General features: G+C 40.8%; 2 protein-coding genes across 2 annotated transcripts; one reads left to right on the top strand and one right to left on the bottom strand.

Moving 5' to 3' along the window:
* Positions 1 to 4,658: 4,658 nt before the first annotated feature.
* LOC149143390 (putative disease resistance protein At5g04720) lies at positions 4,659 to 5,310 on the bottom strand. Its single transcript, XM_089451799.1, has 3 exons — positions 5,254 to 5,310; positions 5,040 to 5,130; positions 4,659 to 4,939 (listed from the first exon to the last, which is right to left on the bottom strand). Exons 1-3 carry the CDS (start codon positions 5,308 to 5,310, stop codon positions 4,659 to 4,661), a joined length of 429 nt encoding a protein of 142 aa, XP_089307925.1.
* A 5,384-nt stretch (positions 5,311 to 10,694) lies between these two features.
* Positions 10,695 to 15,278, top strand: LOC149143389 (uncharacterized). The gene is made up of 3 exons (XM_089451798.1): positions 10,695 to 11,133; positions 12,910 to 14,088; positions 14,170 to 15,278. Exons 1-3 carry the CDS (start codon positions 10,695 to 10,697, stop codon positions 15,276 to 15,278), a joined length of 2,727 nt encoding a protein of 908 aa, XP_089307924.1.
* Positions 15,279 to 16,554: the final 1,276 nt, after the last annotated feature.

Genomic DNA, 16,554 nt, shown 5'->3' with positions numbered 1-16,554 from the left:
TTCTTGTCATTCTATATTGTTGATGTTGATATTAATGGATTCCGCACATTAATATGTTATTCATGTATAATGATGAATGTTAAGGCGTAGTTCATAAAGTAAGTTAACAATAGAAGATGTTAATTACTTAGGTGGTTCCGCACCCGACCAATTTAATGAAAAAAGAATTGGGGACGTACAGGTGGTATCAGAGCAAGTTCACAGGGAGTGAATCCATTTCTTAATGAACGCAGAAAACAGACATGTATGCAGGGAAAAGTTATGGAGAAATCGTGGATGAACAATCTAGGTTTCGTGGATTTGATGTCTCATGGCAAGACCATTCAAGCTCTGGTGAACACGGGGGCCAATCATAACTTCATGATGATACGGTTAGCAAAAGAGGATGGACTGATGATCTTCCCATCGAATGTGGAAGTCAAGGCAGTGAACTCTAGAGCTAAAGTGGCGGGTTTGGCACATGAAGTGCCTATGTAGATAAAATACTGGAAGGGTCAGTTGGACTTCACTGTGATGGAGATGAACGACTTCGAGATAATACTCGGACAAGATTTCTTGAAGGGAAACAAGGCAATTGTTGTCCCCTTTTGTGATGAGATGGTGCTGGTTGGACAGTCACAAACTTGGACTTTGCCCACTCATAGGCAAAGGAGGGAAGTCAAGGTGTAGCATGTTTCGGCACTGAGTTTGGAAAAGGCTATGAAGGAATCAGATATGGAAACATATGTGGTGATGTTCAAGGGAGTCGAAGGTGATGGAGTGGGGACACCTGTTCCAGCCGAGATTTCTGAGGTGCTGACCAAATATGCGGATTTGATGCCTGATGAGCTGCCAAAGAAGCTTCCACCAAGGCGTGCAGTGGACCATAGCATTGAGCTTGAGCCAGAAAAGCAACCCTCAGCTAATGCACCTTATCGGTTGTCAAGACCTGAGTTGGAGGAATTGAAACGATAGTTAAAGGAGTTTGCTGATGCAGGTTTCATCAGACCTTCAAGGTCCCCTTATGGAGCTCCGATATTGTTCCAGCGGAAGAAGGATTCGAATGAGCTACAGAGGTGCTGTGATTACCGTGCACTGAACAAGCAGACGATAAGGAACAGGGATCCTTTGCCATTGGTTGCTGATTGCTTTGACAAGCTTGTGAAAGCCCGAGTGTTTTCCAAGTTGGACTTGAGGCATGGGTATTATCAGGTGCGGATAGCTGAAGGAGACGAGAAGAAGACCACGATAGTAACGAGGTATGGTAGTTTTGAGTTCCTTGTTATGCCATTCGGGTTGTGTAATGCTCCTATACTTTTTTCACTTTGATGAATGATGTCCTACGACCATACTTGGATTCGTTCATAGTAGTATACTTGGACAATATAGTGGTGTTCAGTGACAACATGGAGGATCATAAGAAGCACTTAGCGATGGTGTTCAAGGCACTGAGGGAAAATCAGTTGTACTTGAAGAAGTCTAAGTGTGTGTTCGCTCAGACCGAGATCCCGTTCCTTGGACATATTGTTGGTCAAGGGTACATACGGATGGAGCCAAGCAGAGTGAAGGTGATTGAGGACTGGGTTGAACCGAAAAATTTCCATGAGATGAGGGTGTTTTTGGGCATGACCAACTACCAATGGAAGTTTGTAGAGGGGTACTCCAAAGTAACATCATCACTGACAGACCTATTGAAGAAAGACAAGAGATGGAGTTGGACGGACAAATGTCAAAAGGCATTTGATGATTTGAAGAAGAGGATGGTTACAGCACCGATACTGAAGTTGTCGGACTTCGAGCGACCGTTTGAGGTACACACTGATGCTTCGGATTTTGCCATAGGAGGGGTTCTTATGCAGGATGGGCATCCAATGACGTACAAGAGTCGGAAGTTGCAGGATAGAGAACGGAGGTATCCGGTCCATGAGAACGAGATGACTGCAATCATTCACTGTCTTCATGTGTGGAGGCATTACCTGATTGGGAAGCTGTTTGTTGTCAAGATGGAAAATGTTGCAGCGAGTTATTTTTGCATCACAACCAAAGCTTTCTGCAAAGCAAGCTCGTTGGCAGGGCTTCTTGGCAGAGTTTGACATGACTATCGAGTATAGACCGGGAAGACACAATGCGGTAGCAGATGCCCTTAGCAGGAAGGTACAACTTGCAGCATTGGAAGGAGAAGACGGGGCAGCTAAGAGTAGGAGTCGAGTTCAAATGTCAGAAGAGATGCAAAATAAGCTCAAGGAAAGTGTTGAAACCGATACTTTGGCGGAGAATATAGTGAAGCAGATAAAGGAGGGGAAGACACGAAATTTCTTTCTACGAGATGGGTTCTTGTTTTTTGGAAACCGACTCTATGTTCCAAAGTCATCTGGACTCAGGAGGCGCCTTTTGAAGGAGTGCCATGACTTTCCATGGGCTGGCCACCCAGGGATGCGTCGTTCTTTGGCATTGTTGGAGAGAGGATTCTTTTGGGAGAAGATGCAGGAGGATGTGGAGGAGTATGTACATACGTGCATCATTTGTTAGCGGGAAAAATCAGATAATCAGAGACAAGGAGGTTTGTTGCAGCCTTTACCGATTCCTAAGAGGCCATGGATGAGTGTCTCGATGGACTTCATCACTCAGTTGCCACAGGTTCAGGGGCATAATGGGATAATGGTCGTGGTTGATCGTCTTTCCAAGTACGTTGTCTTTGTTCCAACAAAGATACCTTGTGGAGCCGAGCGGACTGTGGAGTTGTTCTTTAAGAACATAGTGAAGTATTAGGGGATGCCATTAAGCATCATGTCAGATAGAGATCCGTGTTTTACAGGCAGATTTTGGACCACATTGTTCAAGTTAGTCAGGACAGAGTTGTTGATGAGTTCGAGTTACCATCCGCAGACAGATGGACAGACCGAGAGGATCAACGCATTGCTGGAGGATTACTTGAGACATTATGTGACGGTTGATCAGAAAAATTGGCCTGAACTCTTGGATATTGCTAAGTTGAGCTACAATATTCAAAAGAAATCTGCGACGGGGTATATCCCATTTGAGTTGGTGAATGGGTGGATGCCAGTTGCACCATATACCGTAGTAACAGGAGGCTTTTTGAGAAGTCCTCATGCAAAGAAGTTCATGAAGGCTTTGGATGAGACCTTGGAGTTGGCATGATTGCGCTTGCACGAAGCTGCAAGGAGAATGAAGAAATGGGCTGATCGAGGAAGACGGGATGTGCACTTCAGTGTGGGAGATATGGTGTTTCTCAGGATTACCGGGGAGCAGTTTCAGCCAGCGAAAGGGACTGCAAGCAAACTGACACGGAAGTATGAGGGACCATTTTGAGTGAAGAAGAGAGTGGGGGAAGTTGCTTATGAGCTGGAGCTTCCACACCATATGCACATGAAGCATCCGGTTTTTCACATGAGTCAGTTGAAGAGATGCAGACTTGATGCTGATCATCCAGAGAGAGCTGAACCGCCGAGAGGACTAGTCGGGATTGTGGACAAGCCAGGACTGGAGTTGGATAAGATTTTGAGCTATAGAACTACAGGGATTGGTTGCCACATGAAACGGGAGTATCTTGTCAGATGGAAGAATGCACCGGAGGAGGAAAGCTGGGAATCAGAGGACTCGCTTTGGAGATGGAAGAAGAAGATTGCGAAGTATGAACGGAAGATACTGAGGCAGTCGGGATTGTCGAGGGCAACAATGATTTCGAGTGGGGGAGGATGTAACGCCTTGCGGTTGACAGGCGACCGAGCGCGCGCTCCACCCACTACGTGATACGACTAAGTCATGAAAGCACAGCTTGGGGCAACCAAGGACGAAATGCATATGACATAGGCGATGTTGACATTCCATGTTTTATAGGGCGAGTTGGGGAACTCGTCACACCATGAGCCGACCAAGAGCGATGGCAAACAAAGGATGGATTGAGGGGCGGTCCCACGCCATGGGCGAGCCGACCTCCAAAGACATTGAACGATGGCTTAGACGCGGCGGTTGGACAGATAGGTGGAAGGGTCGGCCGAGGGCGTGACCTCCATTCACACAAGCATATAAACATGCGACAAAGTGTGGCATTTCATCACCAAGCGTTCGCTCTTCAACCAACGAGCTAGAGGTGCGAAGTAAAGGAGTAGGAGCTGCGGCAAAGGCGCAGGTCTATGCGCCCGCTTGGTGGGCAAGCCTAAACAGAGCTCTTGCATAGTGTGGTGAACGGTTGAGGCGCGGGTGGAGGGCGTTCTAAGGCGCCCGCCGACCGGAACATTGAAATGAGTTTTGGGTTGCGTTTGGGCAGTGGGTCGTGCACGAGCGCACCCGCCCAACTCGGCAAAGAAGACTTGTATTATATTTTGGTTAAGTTGTGGTGAGACCACCGTGCGCTCTTGCACGGGTGGGCGCCCGACTTGGGTAAAACGCCGGTGGAGCCAAGCTCCCGATCACTTGTACAAAAATTCTCTCATATAATAAAAGATTGATTTTACATGTGATGTTGTTCTCTTGTCGTTCTATATTGTTGATGTTTGATATTAATGGATTCCGCACATTAATATGTTAATCATGTATAATGATGAATGTTAAGACGTAGTTCGTAAAGTAAGTTAACAATAGAAGATGTTAATTACTTAAGCGGTACCGCACCCAACCAATTTAACGAAAAAAGAATTAGGGGCGTGACAGGTGGAGTCCTATCTGGTTGTGATAATTTTCTTGTATCCTTTTGCTTCAAACAACAAGCTTTCTAGATTTGACGTGAACCAAACATCATTTAAAACTAGCAAAGTTGGCCGATATCTTCTTGACTTTAGCTGTGCATTCAGCGGGTTGCGTGCATCCCCTATGCTCCTAAATTGAGGCCTTTGGCCGGGAATTATTAGCTTATCCCACATTACCTCTAAAATCTCTTTAGGGCCTTTTACATTATCAAGAAGCGAGACGGTAATGAAAATGATGTTTTCTTGAAAATGATCTGAAAATACAAAGTTAACAAGCATTAGAAACTTAAGTCACCATAAAATAAACTGGAAGTCTGGAAAACAAATTCATCAAAAATAAAATGCAAATCTTGCCTTTGACGTCGGTATCCCTGCAAAGGGCTGCTGCAAGAGTGGTTTTTCCACTCCCACCCATTCCTGCCATTCCAACGATATTAACATCATTCTGCAATAGAATTTGTTTGACGTCTTTTATACAATTATGCAAATCCACAACAAATTTTGGCATATCCGTGGGGTGTTGGGCCGCCGTACTTTCATGCATCATATCACTGGAGGTCTGACATACCTGAGTTGTGTTGATTTGTTGAAGCATGATGGTATTGTAAGTGGGATTATTAGCCATTCCGGCAATGGCACTCTTAATTTCACTTTCAAATCATTGAAAATAAACCCTAAAATCTGCATCTAGTTTCTGCACATCAAGGGCGGTATTGAGTGGAACTTGAGTAAGAAGGAAATCGTGGACTTTCCTTTGAAACTTAAGGATTTTCTTTCCATATCGGTACTTTCTGAATATATCAAAGCTGTGTACCTTCTCTAAGCTATCCACCAACGTAATGCCTTCTTCCAGGACAACTGCAAAGTCTTTGAACTGGTTATCTCTGTCGGGCGATGTATCTGAAATATTCCTGGAAATTTTAACGATGGCAGGCTTTACGGACGATAGTTTTTCCCTGAGTTCTTTACCCCATGTTTTGCTGGAAGCAATGATTTTAACGACTCTGACAATCTGGGTCAATGCTAGCTTAATAAGCTCATCGACTAGCGGCAGAGACATTCTCAATTCCAGAAATCAGACACTGAGTGATCAAGCGTTTGATAATGAAAATCCCGGCTTGCTCACGACTGTCCAATATCTGAGGCAAGTGAGAAAGAAATGAGGTGGGACGAGACTTATTATAGAGGAAAGGTGGCACAGTCAGGTTTGAAATGAATTTCATATTCTTTCACTCTAATATTTTTTAATATTATTTTAATTTTTACTTGACAAACAAAGTTTCCATAAACCCTAAAATAATCTAAATTTTATCATGAATCTCGTGTACAAATAATATGGGAATCTTTTAAAGATGGCCAATGAAGCTCATTCCACATTAATTCACGGCTTCCTTGACTCTGCATTTCGTGGACATGGCCCTTTGATATTGAAAGTGGAACCCACAGCTTTTATGGATGTAAGTCACACAACTTCCCAGCAACTTAATCAATTCCCAGATGTAACACAACTTCCCGGCAAGTTAATCAATTCCCAGAAAGTGGAAGTGTAAGTGGAGCTCATTCCACATTTATTCACGCCGTCCTTGACTTTGTACATTTCGTGGACATCACATTTTTATGGATGTCGTGTCGATTGTTAATCAATTTCTTTTTCTGTGTACCAAACTGCTTTTTGCTTTTGGAAAGCATTACTTGAGAGTCTGGAGCTCATTCCACATTTATTCACCCCGTCCTTGACTTGTGCATTTCGTGGACATCGCGCGTTTATGGGATGTCGTGTCGATTTTCTTTTCAATTACAGTGAAGTTTGGCAATTCATATTTCCACTTCCATAGCAAATTTAATGCTATGGAGGTACCCCTCTGACAGCCTCACAGAGCACGGCGACCACCATCGACCATACATCATCCGACCATACATCATCTGTCTCCGGCATCCCTCTCCGGCTGCCCATCGAAACCCCCGGCGACCCTGCCCGCAGCCACCCGCAGGCTCCCCTCAGATCGTATTGATTACGTATTGATGTCGGACGGGAGCGCGTGGCCTCCACTCAGATTATATTAATGCCCGACGGGAGAGCTCATTTACCTCACGCACGAACGGGACCAACCTCCTCCGGCTTTCAAAGTCCCGGCCAGCTCATCTGCAAAACCATTCCTACTCCGCGGCGAACAGAGCATTATCTGCAAAACCATTCGGCGAACAGAACAGAGGAGACGTTCAATACCTGGAGGAGCTGGCCATTGGTTATCGAGATTTGCGGTTGGCAAGGTTAGTGCCCCTGAAGCCTGCGAATTCTTGGTGAATTTTAACATCTATTTCCCTCCAAATTTCATTAAAAAGGAAGTTAATGATCTTATCTAGAAGTCAAGTAATATCTTTTTAAATCTATCTAAAAGCGAGGTAAACAAGTTTGATTTAGGATATGAATAATATCTTATGCGTTCTCTGTAAAATTTTCAAGACATAACATGGTTTGAGACTGCAACATACACCCAACTTACAGGACAGGTGGCAAGATGTGTAAATTTGTTTTCCGTCGGTCACCATTGAAACTTACAAATGCAATTTGGATCAAGTTCGTCCTCGATCTGATTCATATAGGTCTTTGTCTGCCGTGCTTGATCCATCTATAAGTCATGTTATATCTTTTGACAAAAACCAGTTGGATTTGCTTTAAACTTTCAATATGGAAAATATCTTCTGTGATCTCTATATAATTTTCAATAACATAACTACTATTTGACATAACTTAATTGTAAAGTTATTTTGAAAGACTGCGAACTTTCATGTGCCAGCCTTTTCTTAAGGGCAATTGATCTCTTTTTTCCAAAAAAAAATTACATTCTCCAACACCATTTATCTTGTTGATTCTCGTCTTCTTGGTTGCCCATTCTCACTGAGTTAGATTTAACCAACATTGTATCTGGTTGATTCTCTTGTCTTCTTGGTTGCCCATTCTCACCAATTTAGGTTTATCTACCATTGTGTATTACTTGTTGATTCTCTTGTCTTCTTGGTTACCCATTCTGAGTGACTTAGGTTTGACCAATATTGTCTTCCCACGCAAGAGTAGAGACAACCGAGTCATTCACCAACGACATTCAAGCAGCAAACAAGAGAAGATGTTGGAAAGGTGGTGTCGTTAATGTGAAGCACAGAGGCGGGAAATGCTTAATTAGCACTGCAACCCTTCAATCTGCTCCAACTTCCATCCTAGCTAAACAGTATCATATATACTTATAATAGGTTGGTATATAATGAAGAACCATCTCAAGTAACTATCTCTGTTGATCCACTGATCTTTACTCCCAATGTAATCCAACAGTCTTCTATATCGTTGAGTCATGAATTCAAACCCTTGGGAAGCCATGAAACTTGATTGCTCAAACCTTTCTGCTGACCAGAAGGCACTGCTTGAAGCTACCTACGTGCATGCAAAAGCTAGACAGTAAACAGAGCATAGGATGGTAAACAGTCCATTAAATTTCCATGAAAAGGTAGACCGATATTGGATTCCTTCAATAAACATCAGTCGTCTCTTACATGAGCATTTGCAATGTAGAACCAGCAACTGAATGTTACCCTTTTAAATTATAGGCTCCAACAACCCACAATCATCACCAGTCTCAAAATAGTGAAAAATCATTCCTGAACAAATTAGCAAGTCTTCGAGTTTAACTCCTGGATTTTGTTGATCCATACACTAGTGCTGCCAATTGGATGGATAAAAATTTATGAATGCTGTAATTTACCAATTTTTCCTTCACCAATCCCAAAAACAAAAAAAATACTTCATGAATTAGCAAGCCTTCTTCTTTTCTCCTGGATTTTGTTGATCCATACCCTAGTGCTGACAGCTGGATACAAAAACAAACCTTTATGAACGCCCTAGTTTACTAGTCTTACTCTAAAATGAGATTAAGTGTGCCTAATGACAACTATTTCATGGACCTAGCTGGTTTATAAAAGAACATCACAAATCAAGAGATAACAGATGCGTGCAGAAAGAATTCAAATATACACAAAAACAGAGCAAGTTTAGCATCTTTCATGAATTTTCAATAAAAATACATAGCACTGAGAAATTTGATCATCTTCAGTTTAAAATAAATAAATTAAAATTAAACATGCTTCTGCAAATACGAGACGGATTTGTCCATTCATTATAAGTTTTTGGTGTTTTTGATCGGAATCTTGTAAAAAAAAATGATGAAATTTTAATTATATTATATAAAATTAATTAATTAAATTTTAAGAAACTTATACCAAATAAACTGCCACCAATATTCCCAAATCTAATAGGCCATAAATAATAGGAGCAATATCTAACCACAGTTAGATTAAAACAAATATATTATCCAGCAGTAAACACAGACTACCTTTACTTATTAATAACTCGATAGACTCATAAATAAGTCTAGACCCAAATAGACTATACAATAAGGACCTCGTTGCATTAAAAGAATACATCAGTGCGATTCGATAGCATTAAAATTTTCAAGTTCTTTGAGGATATGCGCACCACAACTAAGTCGAGGTTAGTTTACGGGTTAGTGTAAACTAAGAAAAGGTACAAATTCATTAAGAAAAAAAAAAAAAAAAATCGATGCATTTTAGTTTTAGATAAATAAAAATGGTGAAAGTTAGTTTTAGATAAATAAAAATGGTTAAAGTTAAAAATAGTTTGATTTATTTGTATTGCTTTGTTTAATGAGAAATTGTTTAAATGATTAAAAGTGGTTTGGATTTGGGTAAAAATCTCTGAATTAAGGAAAGACCTAGAAGGTCAACTGTGAGTTCATAGCTCAAAATCAAAGGAGGATAAATACAAGTGAAAAACTACGAAAAAAAGGTAGCTGAGACTATCGAGAAAACTGAGGAAAGACCTAGAAGTTCAACAATAAGTTCACAGTGCATAATTAAGTAGGGTAAATTATAAGTGCAAAACTAAGAAAAAATATAGCTGAAATATAGCGGATTCCATAAAGTGATTTAAGAATATTTTGAAAACATATGAAATATAGCTGAATTAACATAATATTTTACTAAACTAATTAATAAATATGTAACATAAAATATATTTGAATTACTGAATCTATTAATATACTATTTATTGAATCAGTAAACTAACTAATAAATCAATTTTTGACAACTTTATCCTCTCCCGGTGAAACTAATCCTCTCTCACATTGATAACTTTTTCATAAAGGGTATCATTATTTGCTTCATTAGATGTCACGAAGACAAAGTGAGAAAGGATACAGTTAATGGAACATATTTTCGATATTGGGGGAATGCCTTTTTATTAAACAATGGGTATTTTATGCTTTATGAGCATACTGAGAATGAGTGTTGTTCTTTCTTCGCAGAGGCATTGCAGCCGATGTTACATCATAATTTATTCAACTCTCAGCTCAAACCCAGAGAAAATATCGTTGTTTCTATGTCTTGGATTGAAACCGGAAACCTTTCCGTCGAGATGCTTTTAATGAGTTTAAATATTTACATTAAATATTAACACTTTAGATATTCAGACTAAAATCAGTTGATGAAAGCACTTACAGAGTTTGTCCTTACCGGACGTGCAACAGTAATGTGCTTAGAATTTAAGTGCCAACAGACCAACCACCGTATATTTAGCTTATATCTATTCACTTTGTTAACTGGAAAAATATATATTTATGCGTTGACATTATTTAACTCTTTTCATTATTTATGTGTTGAGTTTTTATCATCTACATAAAAAGTTGAGTTGCAACAAATAGATATGTTTTTTGTCCAGTAACGTATTATATATAGCTTTTTGATATATTATGGCTTTTTAAATATATCAAGGATTTAAGAACATTTTATTCTATTCCAGTTTTCAAAATTTTAGTGTTTAAAATGTATTTTAGTGTTTATTCTATTATTATGTTGTTCTTTTTAGATTATGGTATATGGAGAGCATTAGTGTCTTTACTCTCCTCGTTATGTTTGCAGGGAAAAAATATGTCCTGTAAAAAAATGGCATCCTATTTTGCCTTTGTTGAAGAATCCATAGAGCCCTCCCCCATGGAGTGTGCGGGTTACGAGCAGTATGTGCATCTCCCCGAGCTCAGTGCCATGTGGAAATTCAAGGAATGGCCTGGTTCGTCTAGAGAGGGGTTGGTAAAGGCTGCCTTACAGTCATTGGAGATTACTTTTCAGTTTGTTTCGTCTGTCCTCTGTGACACAAGGACTTACATTGACAAAGAGGAATGGAAGAGAAGGCTTGAATCCTTAATTAGTTCCCAGATTGAGTTGATTTCAATGATTTGTGAAAATGACAAGCAGGTTCCCACTCTTCAGTTGTCAGTAAGTAGTGGTGTTCTCTCATGGAAAGTTTTCCATGAGGTATGGCAGAGACCTGGTGCTTTACCTGTGGTTAGCAGAACAAGTGAAGAGAGCTTACTTCCTCGTTTGGGTACATGGAAAAGCGCTGAAGCTATGGTTTCTAGAATATGGCTTGCCATTGAAGGCCATATGCAGAGGACTCCCTTCACTTTAGGTCTGGGGGAACCAAATATGTCAGGTAAGTCTCTTCTTGAATATGATAGAATCTGCAAGCCAAGATATTTGCACTCTTTAAAACAACATAAACAGTTCCATAATCTAGAAGATGCCAAACTTTGCAATGTCCTCCAGATCTTTGAGGCGTGGGTATTTGTAGGCCAAGAATTGTTGCAGAGAGTATATGAAAGAATAGACTCTGGGGATTTCGTAGCAGCATCCACAGACTGTTGGATGGTTGAAAGGATGTGGAACATGCTCACAGAAATTGTGAATTTGCTTCTAGTGATGGACCCAGATGATTTCCTTTGCCTTAAACACCAGTTGGAAATTAGCAGCGCTAGTACGCTTGCAGGCGCATATTGCCTTCGGTCTGCCCCCCTTAGAGACCTTACAAATGCATGCAAGGAACTAAGGCATCTGGTGCCCAAAGTCATTGGTGTTGAGGCTGATCCAAAGGGTGGACCAAGGCTCTAGGAGGCACTTATGCATTTGTTTCATTCACATGGACTGCGCTCACATAACACTTCAAGTGCTTACCATGTTGCAACAATACATGTTCTGTTGGCCTTCCAGGCAATAAAAGCCGCGGTGAAAAGGTTTTTCTTCTCATATCAGCAGCTGGTAGTAACAACCATGGGTAGCACTGAAATGAAGGGTCCATCATATCTAGGTGCTTGTGATGCCCTACGTCATATATATTTTGAACCACCTTATTTCCCTAGTGTGGATGGTGCAAAGACATTTTTGGGTTACTATTGGCACTAAAAGTTACAACTATGGTGGATGGTACACTGGAAGATCTACAGACAAATCAAGTGAAGTGTACAAGAGAAAGAATAGTGCCTTCAGTTTTTCAATGTATTACCCCAAATTCATACATACACTTTTTACATTGACAGTTTTGAGTACTATACATAGAATTATATTGGATATAGGATTAGACTCATTTTTGTTCATCCCCATCAGTAGGACCAATCAATAGAACAGTGGTAGAAATTTGGGATTTTTTTTTTTTTTTTTCCCTCTCCAACATGGATAGGATACTAAGGATTCATAGTGTGCAATTCCTCCTTCGTTAAATAGTGTAAAAGATTGTCCAAAATTAAAAAGGTAATTATTAAAATTATTAAATTTTACGAGTTGTTTCTTTTTTTAATTCTTTACCTAAATTTTATGATGAGTTTAATGATATTTATATAATTCATTATAAATTTTAACATGAAATGTAGTTTAGGTCGACATTTTTGTTGGAGGGCGAACAGGAATGTTGGAGGCTAGGGTTTGCAGACGGATGAGAGGAGACGAGCGCGGACGAAAGATACACCTGAGAAGATAGGCCGGGGAGACGAACCTCGCGTCAACTGCGTTTCAGAAAAACAAATCTTCTTCAGCAAAGCTAGGGTAAATTTCTAAGAGATCAGAGCTAAGTGGGAAATGGAAAACCCACAGGGGAGGGGAGAGATCCCCTCCTTGAAGAGTGTGGTAACAGGGGAAACCAGCGCAAACGGCATGCAGCATAACCAGAAGGAAAGCTACGCCCCAGTGATGGGCAACCTGTGGCAGAAAAGGATGAGAGGAAAATGCCTTCCTAGGGCACAAAAATAACCGAGATATGTCATTCCCTGCAACAAACTTGAGGAATACAACTGTTACATGAAAGACCATGCCCTGATTTGCAAATTCATAGGCTATTGGCCTTCGGAGAAAGAGCTATACAGATGGATAGATCAGAGATGGAGACCTAGAGGACACATAGACCTGAAATTGGGAGCACAAGGGTTCTTCACAGTTATCTTCTCGAATCTGGAGGACAAGAACAGGATCTTTGAAGAAGGACCGTATTTCATGAACAATGCAGGCTTGTTCATGAAATACTGGGAGGAAAGATACAGCCCAGAGAAGGAAAAATTGCTGGAAGCCCCAGTCTGGGTTAGGCTGTTTGGTCTTCCCGATGAATTTTGGGACCCGGAAATTCTGGAAGGAATAGGGAACTCAATCGGGAGCTTTTTCAAAATTGCAGAAGCAACGAAACGAGGAAAATATAATTCATATGCGAGGATCTATGTTTACATGAACCTGGCAGAACCCCTCCCAGAAAATATCGAGCTGGAATATCATGATGAGGTTTATCAGCAGCCAATAGACTACGAACACATACCGTTCAGATGCTGCAAATTCCATGAATATGGCCACCTATACCGGCAATGCCCGCTGAATAAGGAGGAGGAATCACAAAGAAGCCAAGAGGAACATCAGAGAAATGCAGGAAAAATGGGGGAAACAGAGAGAGGTTTTCAACAGGTTACGAGGAGAAGGAGACAGAGCAAGGAAGGACCAAAAACCCAAAAACAAGATAAACCCAGTCACGCAACCAGTCAAAATAAGTTTCAGGTGCTTCAGAGCGAAAACGAGGACTATGAAGTAAATCTGGAGGACGACGAAGACCCTGAGAATACTCCAATGGAAATCGCCGGTGAAGATAAAGGAAAGGATGCGAACTTACGAAAAAGCATTGAAGACCAGACGGAAGGGAAGGCGGAAGATACAACAATGCAATCCCAGATGGAGGTGGAAAACCAAGTCGAAAATGAGGTTGAAGAGGAGAGAATCATGAAACGGCTAATTCAGGAATGGAAATACCTAGATAACAGGTTTATACCGGAAAAGCAGAAACAACTGTATAAGGAGGTATTTCAGAAATATAAAGAGAAAAAAGGGGAAAACTTGGACAAGCAGATACTGATAGAAAACGAACAGGGGAATGGACAGACGGGAATGGACGGCTCTGGCAAAAACAGCAGGAAGAGGGGCCGGAAAACGATGAGCGAAACAATCCAGTCTGTGGGAGAAACGTTGATAAACTCAGGTAAAGTGATACCTCTGTCAGAGGTATTCTTCCCCTCCTACCAAAAGTTTTAAATGATTGTTATTAGTTGGAATATTAGAGGCCTGAATAGTAAGGGTAAACAAAGGTATATGAAAGAGAAATTGAAAAAAGAGAAACCTAGCATCATGATTTTACAAGAGACAAAAATTTCAGTTCAACAAATTGAAGGAATAATTGACAAAAACAAACTGCACTATGAAGTTATGGGGCAAGATGCTATCGGCTCTGCAGGAGGTATTGCAATTTTGTGGAACCCAAATGACATCATCTTAGATAGCTGGACCAGCATGAGCAGGGTCCTTACTGGCCTAGGGAGGATAGTAGGAACCAAGGAACAGGTTGTGATTTCAGGGGTTTACGGCCCCCCTTCCCCAGGGGAAAAAGAAAACTTTATGAACAGTTTGAAATCCATCCGCAGATTATATCCTGAAGCTGCTTGGGTCATAGGTGGCGATTTTAATTTAATCAGATCCTTAGAAGAAAAGAAGGGAGGGATAAGGAAGATGGATCACTTCATGGATAAATTCAATGAAATGATAGAGGATTTAAGGTTAGTAGACATTCAGACCATTAATGGGATATGCACCTGGAACAATAGGAGGGGGGGTAAGAACCAAATTGCTTCAAGGCTTGACCGATTCCTAGTATCAGAAGCTGTCATGAACAAGGATGTTTTTGTCGAAGCAAAGATCATACCCTCCCTGGGTTCTGATCATTGGCCGATTAGACTAGAGGTAGATATTAAAGGGAATCGCGGAAAAAGACCTTTCCGATTTGAAGCCTTCTGGTTAAGGGATCCAGATTTCATCAAGAAAGTTGAAGAATGGTGGAGGCAAAGTACTATTCAGGGCAAAGGAAAAATGCACACGTTCCAATTAAAACTGAAGGAGCTGAAAGGGAGAATCAAAAAGTGGAACAAAGAGGAGTTTGGTAACATTATGGAAGACAAACAAAAATTAGAAGGGGAAATGGAATCTCTCCAACAAAAGATGATAATGGAAGGTAGAACAGAGGAGAGTATCAGCAAAGAAGGGGTAATACTTGGAAAACTAGAAGAAAGACGAAAGCAGGAAGAGGTCCTCTGGCGCCAAAAATCCAGAATAAAGTGGTTAAGGGAGGGGGAAAGAAACACTAAATTCTTTCACCAGGCCATGCTCAAACATAGATAGAGAAACAGGATTCTATCCATCAAGGACAAGAATGGTAATAGAGTGGTTGAGCAAGCTGAGATTGAACATGTCCTTATTGAGCATCATAAAGAAATTTTAAATGAACCGCAAGCTGATCGAAGGCAAGCAATTCAGGAAATTTGTTCGGCCATTCCACACTTAGTCACAGAAGACCAAAATAAGGCGTTGATGAGAGCGGTCACCTTAGAGGAGCTAGAGGAAACTGTGAAAGCAATGAAGAAAGGTACTGCTCCGGGCCCGGATGGCTTTACAGTGGATTTTTACCAGGCGGGATGGCACTTCCTGGGGAAAGAGATTCTGGAGCTGGTAGAAGAATCCCGAATGAACCAGAAGGTATGGCCTGCCATTAACTCCACTTTCTATGCTTTAATTCCTAAAGGTGATAATCTGGAAGATGCCAGTGGGTTCAGACCTATAGCGCTATGTAATGTTATTTATACGATTATAACATCCATGATTGCCAAGAGATTAAAACCTCTTCTGGACAAATTAATATCAGCTGAACAAACAGGTTTTGTTGAAGGTAGGCAGATCCTTGATGGGCTGGTAGTTACTCAAGAAGTTATACATTCCTTAAAAGTAAAAAAGCAAAAGGGTATGATGATCAAATTAGACTTATCAAAAGCTTATGATAGACTAAATTGGAACTATTTGGAAAAGGTCCTGGAAAAGTTTGGTTTCAACAAGAGATGGATTGACTGGATTCATAACTTGATTTCTTCCCCAAATTTTTCTATCCTTGTTAATGGAACTCCCTCGAAAACATTTAATGCTTCTAGAGGTATTAGACAGGGAGACCCATTATCTCCGTTTCTGTTCATTCTGGCTGCTGAAGGGCTGGGTCGCTTTATTAAAAAAGAGAGAGAAGCAAACAGAATAAAGGGTCTTAAGCTATGGGGAAATAATCTGCCATTAACTCATCAACAATTTGTTGATGATATTATGTTGTTTGGAGAACCAACAGTCAAAGAAGTAAGGCATCTCAGAAGAATCTTGGATCTATTTGCAGAGGCCTCGGGTCTGGAAATCAATAGGGAAAAATCCTGTGTTTTCATATTTAACACGATGGATCAGGTCAAAACCCACCTAACAAGACTATTGGGCTTTAAAAGAGGAGAATTACCTACGAAATACTTGGGCAACATTTTGGACTTCACCTCCAAAAAGTTGAAGAACTGGCAAGGAGTCCTGGATAAGCTGAGTAACAAGGTAGCAAATTGGGCATTCAGAACTTTAAACATAGCTGGCAGAATAG

The sequence above is a fragment of the Pinus tabuliformis genome, chromosome X, assembly GCF_031772625.1.
Source record: "Pinus tabuliformis cultivar Carrire ecotype Pingquan chromosome X, CPIR1, whole genome shotgun sequence".
NCBI classification, from domain to species: domain Eukaryota; kingdom Viridiplantae; phylum Streptophyta; class Pinopsida; order Pinales; family Pinaceae; genus Pinus; species Pinus tabuliformis.
The sequence above is the reverse complement of the archived record's forward strand: the minus strand, read 5'-3'. Positions and strand labels throughout refer to the sequence as shown.

What these genes read in the sequence shown, in the direction of transcription:
- LOC149143390 (XM_089451799.1), bottom strand. Translation starts at nt 5,310, where the DNA reads ATGGCTAATAATCCCACTTACAATACCATCATGCTTCAACAAATCAAC. An exon ending in AACAAATCAACACAACTCAG is followed by an intron (nt 5,131 to 5,253) that starts GTATGTCAGACC and finishes ATTCTATTGCAG; the next exon opens with AATGATGTTAATATCGTTGG. An exon ending in CAGGGATACCGACGTCAAAG is followed by an intron (nt 4,940 to 5,039) that starts GCAAGATTTGCA and finishes TTGTATTTTCAG; the next exon opens with ATCATTTTCAAGAAAACATC.
- LOC149143389 (XM_089451798.1), top strand. Translation starts at nt 10,695, where the DNA reads ATGGCATCCTATTTTGCCTTTGTTGAAGAATCCATAGAGCCCTCCCCC. An exon ending in GAGCTTACTTCCTCGTTTGG is followed by an intron (nt 11,134 to 12,909) that starts GTACATGGAAAA and finishes GCAAATTCATAG; the next exon opens with GCTATTGGCCTTCGGAGAAA. An exon ending in AGAAACGTTGATAAACTCAG is followed by an intron (nt 14,089 to 14,169) that starts GTAAAGTGATAC and finishes GGAATATTAGAG; the next exon opens with GCCTGAATAGTAAGGGTAAA.